Here is a 12,241-nt window from a genome sequence, read left to right on the forward strand (position 1 = left end):
CGCAGCCCAGCGCCCCCACTGAATCCCCTAACCTGCTCCCCGCTCCCCAGCACCCCTTCTGACTCCACCGCCCTGCCCCCTGCAGACCAGCACCCCCTTCTGACCCCCTGCCCTGCCTGTGCTCCCCAACGCCCCCTTCTGACCCCCCCGCCCTGCCTCCCGCTCCCCAGCGCCCCCTAGCGCCGCAGTGCAGCACCAGACTCTGCACCAGCCCAGTTCTGCGAAGCCTGCCGCAATCCCAGCCCCGGTGTGTTGGGGGGGGCGGAAGGGGGGGAATTGGCGCTGGTGCCCGATGCCACGTGGCACAGCGGGACCATATGGGAGCCGTGCTAAGCCCCGCGCTGGGCTCCTGGCCAAGCTGCCTCATCCTCTCGTGAATACCCGCAGCCGGGCTGGAGCTGGGAGTCACACACGCCCCCCCCTTCACACAAGCTGTCCCGAGCTGCTACAGCCCCCCCCCCAGCCCCAGCTAGTCAGAGCAGAGCGGCCCCGATTGTGTGTTTGTCGGGGGGGGGTCTGCTGCCCCCTGCTGGAGGGGCCGGGCCCTGCGCTGTGTGTGTCCCTGGCGCCCCCTACTGGGGGGGAACGAGTCCTGCTCTGGGGGGCAGAAGGCAATATTTGGGGAGTGGGGACCTCTGACCCAGGTCTTGAGATCCTGCTGGGGCTGGCAGGGGGTCCCAGGTTAGGGTTGGTTGTAAATGTGTGTTTCTCTGGGGGGGGGGTAAGTGTGTGTGGGTGCCTGCTCTCCCTATGGAGCTGACCCCCCAGCCCCTCACCCCACCTGCCGACAGGGGTATCCATCTGCTCTCCCCCCGATCTTCATCTGCTCACTGTATGGGGCTGGGGATGACCCTCGCTGCAGGGAAATTAGGACGTATAAATCCCGCCGCAGAAGGTGACCGGGGAGGGCGGACAGCAGCCACCCACCCAAATGGGCCTGGCTGCCCCCCGTAGGGCAGGAATGCGGCGGGGGGGCATGGGTGCAGCTTAAGAAGGAGAAGGTTAGGGGGTGACCAACGTGGGGAAATTTGCTAACGAAGGCGTCTTTAATCTGGCAAAGTCTGACGCGGAAGCTGGACCGATTCAGACAGGAGCCAAGATGCAAATGCTGAACCGCCCGGAGAATTAACCACTGGCTGGGGTGGATCCTCCATCGGCACTCGGTGAACCCGGCCGGTTTGCGAACCGATCTGCTCCAGCTGAAGCAAACACGAATACCCGGCCGGCCTCCAGCCTGGGCCCTCCAACCGCTCAGGTTTTGTGGCCCGCTGACTCTCCCCGCCTCCTAGCTGGGGCTGGGCGACTCCTGGAGGTTGCGGAGCTCTGCCAATCGGAATAACACGGGGAGAAATCCGTCGCGCCAGCTGGAGGAAAACGGTTCGAAATTTCCGGCCAATCCAAACGTTAAAGGGGAAGAAAAATCCACTTGGTGCGGGGCTTTTTCCTGAGCTGGGTTCGTGTTATTTCTTTCGTAGAACGGGAGGAAATTTCAAAGCGAAACATTGAGATGGCATCCTTTTTTGCCCCCTCCCCAAACTGTGGCCTTGACCCAAATTTAGGAAGCCGATAAAAAATGCCGAAAGAAAAAAAAACCCACCCCAATTGGCTCGTCTTGTATCATCCATTTCTCACTCCTCGGAAAGAGCCTCTCCCTTGGCCGCAAATCTTGGCTAAACTGGGGGGGGAGGGGGTCAGAGGTCAACGACCGTAGTCGTAATTTAAGGTTTGCACTTACAAAGTTGCAAAGAAAAGCTTGAAAAGGGGCCAGGTCAAAGCAGTGCCTGGGTGTTGGCTGGAAAATCGCGGGAGTTTCAAAGCCAAGCTCGGGAGTTTGTTTGGTTCTCTGAAGACTCAGGGCCCAAAACCAGAGAGAGAGAAAACAGGCTGCTCCCTCGGCAGCGAGACGCAGCTCAGACCACTGTGCTATGGGCGGGCACTGGGCAGGGGGCCTGACTACCCACTCGGGAAGAGCGAGGGGCCCCGTTATGGTGTAAATACACCCCGGGTCTCTGCTCTTGGGAAACACAGACATGCCCTGCCCATACGCCACTGCAGCTTGTTCCCCGTGCCCGTCGCTGTGCCCGCGTCGGGCCTTTGTCCGCTGGCTGCCCGTCGCTAGCACGTCAGACGCAAGCTGCCGGGCTCCCCCCCCAAGCCTCGCCTCGCTCATTCACAGCCGCGCTGGCAGCTCCCAGCTGCCCCCCGCACAGGGCAGGCGCCCCCATGAGCACTGGCACTGCCACCTCATTACCCGCCTCTGGCTCCCTCCTCAGGCTCGCCCCAGCTGGGATGCCAGTGGGGCTCCCGTGCTGCCCCCCCACAGCGTCTCAGTCCTGCTCCAGGTTCCCCCATCCGTCTGTCTCCAGCCAGTGCCTCTTGTCCAGCACTGGCGGCTCTTCGGGGCTGGGGCCGGGGCTGGGGCCGGCTTTTAGTTCAGGTCTGTGCAGCCGTGGGGCCCTGGGCCGTCTCTGGGGCTCCTGGGTGCTACCGTAATATACCTAATAATGCACAGGGGAGGGATAGCTCAGTGGTTTGAGCATTGGCCTGCTAAACCCAGGGTTGTGAGTTCAATCCTCGAGTGGGCCATTTAGGGATCTGGGGCAAAAATTGGGGATTGGTCCTGCTTTGAGCAGGGGGTTGGACTAGATACCTCCTGAGATCCCTTCCAACCCTGATCTTCTGTGATTCTGTAATATGCCTAATACTGCACAGCGCCTGGGGTCCTGGGCCGTCTCTGGGGCTCCTGGGTGTTACCGTAATACACCTAATACTGCGCAGCGCCTGGCACCATGGGGTCCTCAGTTGTGTCCAGAGCGCCTGGGTGATACCGTAATTCACCTAATAGCAATACAAATTCACAGTACCTAGCACAATGCATGACTGGAGTGCCTAGGCACTACCATAATACACCTAATACTGTGCAGCACCTTGCACCATGGGGTTGCTGGCTGCATGACCAGGTCTCCTAGGGGCTACTGTAATACAGATAATAGATCAGCATCCGCATCTGCACACCTCACAATCAAGTGGAACGAAAGCCAGACCCCATGAAGCTCAGCCACCGGGTTACGCTGCTACCTCCTTGCACCCGGTCCAGGGCTCCCCACACTAGGCCGCCTCAAAATAAAAACCAAACTCAAGCAGGAACTAATTCAGGGCATTGCTACAGAACCCAGGAGTCCTGGCTCCCAGCCCCACCCCCACTCTAACTCACTGGATCCCACTCCCCTTCCAGAGCTGGGGAGAGAACTCAGGAGTCTTGGCTCCCAGCTCCCCCCACCCTGCTCTAACTCACTGGACCCCACTCCCCTTCCAGAGCTAGGGAGAGAACCCAGGAGTCCTGGCTCCCAGGTCTTCAGAAGCAAAGGAAAATGCTGGCTGTGAAGCTGGCTGCGTTCATCACAAAGGCCAGGCTGGATGCCCCTGCAATGCTCTAGGAAGTTTCCAATGGCGCTGGGCTGTTTTTGACTACAGATCTGCCCCAGTTTGAGCGGGCAGCACAGCGGGGCTATCCGACAGCCGGGGCAGCGCCGGAGGCTAGCCTGGGTGAGCACCGCAGCAGACTGGAGAAGCCGGAGCAGATCCGGAGAGGAGCTGTGAGGGGGACGAAATGTTTGCGAAACCCGCCTTCATGTGAGAGACTCCCGGCACTCCAGCCATTTAGCTGGGCAAGGAGACGCTGCAGGGGTGACTTGATCCCCGGCATTTCAAAACCGCCCTTGGCCAGTTGGTCGAATGGTTAATTCCCGTCCCTGGGGAAAACGGGCACCCGATTTCCAGCCATTTGGGGCACAATCTACCTCTACGCAGAGGACAGGGCAGGAGCAGCGAGGAAGCAAGGCAAGGCCAAGCCAGGCAGCGTGGAGTTTGAGAACTGTGACGAAGTGGGAATGTTCTTAATGTTTTCTCTGAATACTGTGAGGATGCCTCAGTTTCCCCTAGGCAGTTCTGAAGTATCTAGGTTGGGGGATAAGGGGGTGTGATTGTTGCAGAGCCCTAGAGGGCCAGTGTGATGGTGTCTGCACAGAGAATGGCCAACACCCAGTCTCCTGGCAACTGATGGCCTGCCACCTCCCCCCCCCCCCCGCAAGGTGCCAACTGAAGGTGTTGGAGAACAAAGAGATCCGGTGGCCTCCTGGCCCTGGAAAGAGACAAAGGCCAGAAGAGAGGCTGTGGGGAGCTTCAGTTTGGAGCTGGCTGGGAAAACGAAGGGAGGCCCAGACAGGAGTCTGGGCTCCCCACCCCTTAAGATGGACCTGACTGAGGGGTCCTGCTCTCCGTACCTACAAGCTCTGTTTTGGGCTGTGTTCCTGTCATCTAATAAACCTTCTGTGTTACTGGCTGGCTGAGAGTTCCGGTAAATCGCAGGAAGTGGGGGGTGCAGGGTCCTGACTCCCCCACACTCCATGACAAGAACGCAGTGGGGAAGCAAACCAAAGCGAATGAACCGATCCTGATGAATCGAACCGCAATGGAACCAAAAGGAAACCAGCCCATCTGGGTGAAATAGAAGCATCCCGAAAGCCAATAAAAAGGCAACAAAACCACTGTCATTGGCCTGGACAAATGGCACAAAATCCACTTGATTTAATCCTAATTTATCGAAATAAAAATGAAATCAGAGAAAAAAATTTCAAAATCCCAAGAGATCCGAAGCAATCAAAGCCCACCAAAATGGAATTCAGTAACAGCGACCCGTCAAATCAAAGTAAATAATCTTATTGCATCTAAGGAAGGTGATGGCGAAATCAAATTAAATCGTGCAAAAGCACCCAAATGGCATCATAAATGAATTCACTGCAATTAAGCAACATGCAAATAAGAAACCAGCACAACTGTAATGAATCAAAATCAACAGGGCGGGAAACAATTGAAATTAAGCTAAATAAATAAGATCATCTAAATGAAGTGGTTAATTATATCCAACAATGCTAATTAATTAAATAATCCTCGTTCTTTGAACTAAGAAGGGAATAAAAACATGAAATTGGCTGTACAAATTAAAGACTCAAAGCCAAATGCAACCCTAAGCAATCAGAATCAAATAAAAACAACCAAATGCTCTAAAAACCAGAAGGCAGTTGTGCTCAATTGAAAAAAATCTGCAATATAGACAGATATTGATATTGATGATAAAGATATATTTTAAAAAATGCAGTTCAAATTACCCAGTCAAAGGAGAGAAAATTCAATGCACACACAAAACAGACACTCAAATTCAAATAAAATACCACTAAACTCCTCCACCCCACAGCCAGGGCCAGAACCCAGGAGTCCTGGCTCCCAGACCCCCAACCACCAGACCCCACTCCCCTCCCAAAACCAGGGATCGAACCCAGGAGTCCTGGCACCCAGCCCCGCTCTAACCAATAGACTCCATTCCCCTTCCAAAGCCAGGGAGAGAACCCAGGAGTCCTGGCCCCCAGACTCCCCCTGCTCTTACCCACTAGACCCCACTCCCCTCCCAGAGCCGGGGAGAGAACCCAGGAGTCCTGGCTCCCCTGCCCCTCCCCTGCTCTAAAGATAATTTAAACCCTTCAGTCCAATGACAAGACTTTACAGACTGGAATGAAAACGGAGCTGAAATCAGGGCTGGTTCCTTGCTTGGGGCTCTGGGCGGGTTCAGGGATTCCCAGAGTCATGAGACTTAAACACAGGGTGTTGGAAGGGAAAAAATTTCTATGGAGCCAACTTCAGCACCATGAAATATAGATGAGGCAGGATGCAGCTATGGCTCGAAAAGGCATGAATTATTCAGTGGGCCCTGGAAGGGCTGGTCAAAAGGAAGCTGGGCCTCTCCCCGCCTCCGCGAAAGTCCTTTGAAGGAGGGGAAAGGTTGCACAAGTCCCGGTTCCCAGCACCTCCCAGCTCTAACCACTAGACCCCACTCCCCGCACAGAGCCAGGGCAGAACCCAGGAGTCCTGGCTCCTAGCACGCCCCCCTGCTCTAACCACTAGACTCCACTCCCCTCCCAGCACTCGGGAGAGAACCCAGGAGTCCGGGCTTCCAGCCCCTTTCCCAGGAGGAGCCACCCCAGACATGGCTGGCAGTTGTGGGTAGTTTTCATGGCCTGGGGTGTTAACAGTTTAGTTAACCCACGAGGCAGGTTTTCAAGTTCCCTACGGAGACGGTTCGCTCGAATCTACCTGGGTCACCTACCCGACTCCCATCCTTGGGACAGGCTATTATCCCATGGTACAGAGGGGGGCTGGGGAGAGGCTAAGTGACTGAACCAGGGTCACCTGGGGAGTCTGTGGCAGGGTACATGCTGGAACCAGGTTTGCCATCTCCTAGGCTGTGTCCTAATCCCTGGGCCGCCCTGCTCTGGGTCAAGGGAAATAGCAGATCTAAGGGAGCAATACTGTCTCCCCCATGCACACGCGGGGGTCACGTGGAACAAACCAGGAACTCCTTGAAAACCTCCATTCCCCTGCTGCCAGCTCCCTGGGTGCCCTGCTTCCCTCCCAGGGATTCCCTAAAACCCCCAGATTGTCCCCCATGCCAGGGGCTATATGTGCCCTCCCATTCCTGCCACCTCCCATACCCGGGTAGCTGTGGGTGCCACCCCTCACCCCTATGCCTCTAGGGATTGTGTTTTTAAGCTTTTTGCCCCAACTGGGAGGTCTAAAAGGATTACTATTTTTCATTTTAAATGGAAGCTGACATTTTCACAAAATCCCAGGACTCTGGGAGCTGGGGATTCGGAGAGAAACAGAGACTGTTGCCAGACACTGAGGTGCTGTCAAAACCCCTGGAGTGCCTCTCACTGCATCTTTGTGTTCCTAAATCTCTTGGGAAATTTGGGCCCAATTTCTCTTTCTCTCTCTCTCTCACACACACACACACACACACACACACACACACACACACACAGAGCAGGACTCATCTGCTCAAGCAAGGGGAGGCCAGGACACAGGCACACACAGGATCCGGCCTTGGCACATGACAAGAAGCAATTTCACGTTGGGAGCCGGGCGGGAGGATTAGCCCCGGCCCAGCTGTCTAGTTCACAGCAGTGAAGGGAAAAATATCGAACGGCCTTTCGACTTTGCACTGGCCTCCCGTGACCCTGAAAGGTGTCGGCAGCTGCCAAACAACCCAACACCTTCCTGCACAAATCTTGTGTGTGTGTGTGTGTAATAGATCAATAGATAGAAGGGCTGGGTGGGGATGCATGGATAGATAGAGGGGGTGGCTGGGGATAGATAGAAGGAGTGGAGGGGGATAGATGGATGGGGGCGGCTGGGGATGGATAGATAGATAGATAGATACAGGGGGTGGGTGGGGACGGATAGAGGGAGTGGAGGGGGATAGATAGGTAGGTAGATAGATAGAGAGGGGGTGGCTGACGATGGATAGAGGGGGCGGCTGGGGATGGATGGAAGGAGTGAAGGGGCATAGATGGGGGGTGGCTGGGGATGGATAGATAGAGGGGGCGGCTGGGGATGGATGGAAGGAGTGAAGGGGGATAGATGGGGGACGGCTGGCGACGGATAGATAGATAGAGGGGGTGGCTGGGTATGGATGGATAGATAGAGGGGGTGGCTGGGGATGGAGAGAGGGGGTGGAGAGAGATGGATGCAGGGTGGCTGGGGATGGATGGATAGATAGAGGGGGTGGCTGGGGATGGATAGAGGGGGGGATGGGGGATGGCTGGATAGATAGAGGGGGTGGCTGGGGATGGACAGATAGATGGGGGGTGACTGGGGATGGATGGATGGATAGATAGAGGGGGTGGCTGGGGATGGATAGAGGGGGGGATGGGGGATGGCTGGATAGATAGAGGGGGTGGCTGGGGATGGACAGATAGATGGGGGGTGACTGGGGATGGATGGATGGATAGATAGAGGGGGTGGCTGGGGATGGACAGATAGATGGGGGGTGACTGGGGATGGATGGATGGATAGATAGAGGGGGTGGCTGGGGATGGATAGAGGGGGTGGAGAGAGATGGATGGGGGGTGGCTGGGGATGGATGGATAGATAGAGGGAGTGGCTGGGGATGGTTTGATAGATGGGGGTGGCTAGGGATGGATAGAGGGTGTGGAGAGGGATGGATGGGGGTGGCTGGAGATGGATGGATAGATAGAGGGGGTGGCTGGGGATGGATAGATAGAGGGGGTGGATGGGGATGGATGGGGGATGGCTGGGGATGGACAGATAGATGGGGGGTGACTGGGAATGGATGGATGGATAGATAGAGGGGTGGCTGGGGAGAGCTGCCGAGGCCAGGAGGCTGGCGGGCCCTGCGGCAGGGCATTGGAGGAAGGGACAGGAGCTGTGGGGAGCCGACTGGCTCCTATCCCCGCCCCTGCTCCTGAGCACCTGGGCGAGGCCAGGCAAGGCCCCTCAAACCAGGGTTTCCGGGTGCCCGCTGTGCTGGAAGCACTCTGCACACACCGGCCCTAGGAGGAGCCAAGCGAGTCCTGCCCGGCCCCTCAGCTTCCCGGCGGTGATCATGGGGCTCAGTCCCTGATCTGGCGCAGGGGGAAAGGAATCCACCCATGGGAAGCCCGGAAGGGATCAAACACGGCGCAGTGAGCAGGGGGCGGGTTGAACCATGTGCCAGGAACAAGGTGCGAGGCTGCCCGGGGAGGGGTGCGGGAGCTGAAGAGAAAAGCGAATGTTGAGCGACGAGGCTGAAACTCAACAGGGAAGAGCCGCCCTGTAACGAGCCTCGGCCGTGCCGTGAGGCGCCGGCCCGGCATTAAAAGCTGCAGGTGCGGCCGGAGTTAAGGACGGTCTGGAAAGACCGGCGCCCAAGGGGACCCGGATTAAGGACGCTGAAGAACCTTCCATGGGGTGTTTCTGGAGCACTTGACTTGCCGCTCTTAGTCCTGATCTTTTAACGTCGGTTTCATCCACGCGCACCCAGAGCTTAGGCGAGGGAAGAGATACGCACCCAGATCTGCGGCCCCCGGCCTGTAGTAGCTACACAAAGATTTGGCTTGATCGATCACAGCCGGCGTTTATAGGTTATATATAGAATAAAGTGTGTGGGTGGATCGCTAGTGCATAGGCACACCGCTTAGACACACATATAGACACATGCAGATCTGTGATAGTGTCCATATATAAATGAGTGTGGAATTGATAGATATACATCTATGCAAATAGATTTTATTTTGTCCGTACTCATGATTTTATACCAACGGTGTAAGGTCTAGACTGGTAGTTTTCAACACTTTGTTTCTGGCGACCCAGTTGAAGAAAATTGTCAATGCCCGTGACCCCGCAGAGCTGGGGGTGAGGGGTTTGTGAGGGGATGAGGGATCTGGGCTAGGGGTGCAGGCTCTGGGGTGGGGCTGAGGATGAAGGGTTTGGAGTGCAGGAGAGGACTGTGTTGGGGGGCTCAGGGCTGGGGTAGGGGATTGGGGTGCAGGAGGGCGTCAGGGCTCTGGGCTGGGACTACAGGCTCTGGGGTGGGGTCAGAGATGAGGGGTTTGGGGTGCAGAAAGGGGGCTCTGGGTTTAGGTGTGGGGGGCTCAGGGTTACCTCAGACGTCTCCCAGTCAGCAGTGCAGCAGGGGTGCTGAGGCAGGCTTCCCACCTATCCTGAAGCAGCCAGCAGCAGGTCTGGCTCCTAGGTGGAGGCACACAAGCTGCTCTCACCCGCAGACACTGCCCCCTCCCCAGCTCCCATTGGCCAGGAACCAGCCAATGGGAGTGTGGAGCCGGTGCTCGGGCAGCGCACGGAGCCCCGTGGCCCCCCCGCCTAGGAGCCGGACCTGCTGCTGGGCACTTCTGGGGCGCAGGACAGGTTGGGACCAGCCTGCCTCAGCCAGGCAGCACCACCGATGGGACTTTTAAGGGCCTGGTCACCAGGGCTAACCAGAGCCACCGCGACCCACTGGTCTAGATAATACTTAGTCCTGCCATGAGTGCCGGGGAGTGGACTGGACGACCCCTCAAGGTCCCTGCCCGTCCTCTATATACAATATATAGACACACACCTGGGAATGTGTCCATAGATACGCAGGTGCATATATATATATATATATATATATATATATATATATATATGCGCGTGTTTATTGCATCGTTTTTATTACGCGTGTTCATATACCACCCAATCGGTGTGTGTGTGCGGGCTCGCTCATATATATTACATACACACCCATGCCCGTAGGGTTTATTACATGCAGATATCTGTGTATGTGTGGAAAAGTAGGTGTAGCTAGATATGTATTATATATTATCACCTCTGGGGGTGTATATTTTATTGTATGTAACACACAGAAAATCTCACAGATGGGATGATTACACAATAGACACCCCTTTGATTAGCTATATAAGGGCATATATTAATATATATTATATGCACAGAAATTGTTATGACACACACAGAGGGCTTTGATCTAATCACCTCCTGCTTTGCACAGCTCCTGGCCAGAGCCTTTCGCACAGGGTTTCTCGCTTGCTGTATAAATAAATCGCGCGGGATCCATTTAGAAACCTGGTGCATATTTCATGAGGTTTGGCTCTGGTGGGACCCACTCTTCGGCGGAATCCGGGCCAGTTACGTAAGGGCACCGGGATCCGTCTCCGTGCCAGGGCCGGGGTTTGTTCTGCTCACTCGGCGGTTTGCGAACACCACAATGTCCCGGCTCCGCATCGATCCGCCCTTCCCCCCCCCGGGGACCGCAGCGCTGGGCGGCTACGGACCAGACCTGCGGGCTGGGGCCCGAGGCGGGAATTCATGGCTTACGTTAAAACTCGTTCAACCCCCCAGCACACCCCCCACACCGCACGCCCCCACTTCCAAGAGATACCCACGTGCAGATGCTTGCCAGATGTGCAGGGCACCATGCACACAGCACAGGGCCCGTCCCCTCCAGCAGGGGGCAGCAGGGACCCACACCAACCCAGCAACTGCATGACCTGAAATATCCCACCCCCCAACTTGCAGGGCAACCCCAACATTGTGTGATCCCTTCCACACTCATCACAACCTCCCCCTAGGTCTCCCAGCCCAATGGGCCTGTCCCCCCCATTCCCCTCCCCCACCAGACCCACAGAAGGGTTCAAACTTCATCGGGGGGGGGGGGAGAAATTGCACCAAGCTGCAGAAATGCAGAACCCGGCCCGCGTGTAAAGGCCAAAGCGGGGGGATTAGAGAGGGTTGGGGGGGGGGGGGGGGGGGGATGAATGGATGAAGGTTATAAATAGAAAGCAAATATCTCTCCATCACATCCTCCCCAGGAAGGGCAGATGGGAAGCGTCTCCCTCCCTAAGGCAGATCTGGGGTGTGCCCCCAAGCGAATTGCCAGCCCCTGCACCCCACCACAAAGAGTTGTGTATAAGTGTGTGTGTGTGGGGGGGGGGGAAAGAGAGGGGTCTGGCATCTGCCCCTGGGCATCAAGGCAGGGTTTGGGAAGGGAGGGGAGTGTGTGTGGGGGGTGAATCGTGGGGGTGCAGCAGGCGAGTCTAGAGTTAAATGTGGGGGGCTGAGAAATGGGGTAAAGCTAGAGGGCAGTGGGGGGGCCTGAAGCCAGGGTTTGAGGGGAAGTGATGGTGTGTGGGGGGGGGTGCTGAGGAAGAAGAAGTGGATCTGGGGGGGCAGGGGGCTGAGGGAAGAGGGTAGATCTGGGGGTCAGGGGACTCAGAGGGGTGAACGTGGGGGGGCAGGGGACTCAGGGATGGGGGAAAGGGTGGATCTGGGGGGCAGCCAGCAAAGACCAGCCCAGGTCATGCAGTAACGCGCCACCCGCTTGGCCACCAGCCGGCCCCAGCCCACCAGGGCCCCGATCCCGGCAAAAGCAGAGACCAGGGCCCTGATCCTGGCCCCACAGGGGCCCAGATCCTGACAAACCCTCCCACGACCCTTCCCCACGCCTCACCTGTGCACCTGGCCCAGCGTCTTCCCGGCCAACTTCTGGAATTCCTCCTTGTTGAACTGCATGGCAGCGAGCGGGACCGGCCCGGGCTGGGTCACAGCACCATGCTCCGGCCCGCGGCACCGGGGGGCGGTCGGTGGGGGTGTCTCTCTCCTTCCTCCCTCCTGTTTCCTTCCTTCTTTTCTCTTCTCTCTCTTTCCGTCTCGTTCCTTCTCTCCCTCTTCCCTTCCTTCTCTCCGCTTCTCTCCCGCCCGTCTCTGGCTCCCAACCGCGGCAGGAGCTCTCAGCCGCCGGCTGCCCAGGACCGATCTGTCCCAGCCCCAGCTGCTCCCCTCTCCCCGCCCCACGCTGAGCCTCCCGCGTCACTGGCTCTCAATCCAGGCGATCCTGCGTGGGACGCTGCCG

The 12,241-nt window shown here is 57.1% G+C and overlaps 1 protein-coding gene across 1 annotated transcript in view; it reads right to left on the reverse strand.

Annotated features, from left to right (window-relative positions):
* SLC17A7 (solute carrier family 17 member 7) overlaps window positions 1-12,241 on the reverse strand; it is a 23,966-nt gene extending 11,725 nt beyond the window's left edge. Inside the window, exon 1 of the mRNA XM_038382327.2 lies at window positions 11,840-12,241. Coding sequence (XP_038238255.1) covers window positions 11,840-11,901 — 62 coding nt within the window. The 5' untranslated portion in view covers window positions 11,902-12,241. The remainder of the gene's footprint in view (window positions 1-11,839) is intronic.

Source organism: Dermochelys coriacea, chromosome 23 (assembly GCF_009764565.3).
Source record: "Dermochelys coriacea isolate rDerCor1 chromosome 23, rDerCor1.pri.v4, whole genome shotgun sequence".
Lineage (NCBI taxonomy): Eukaryota > Metazoa > Chordata > Testudines > Dermochelyidae > Dermochelys > Dermochelys coriacea.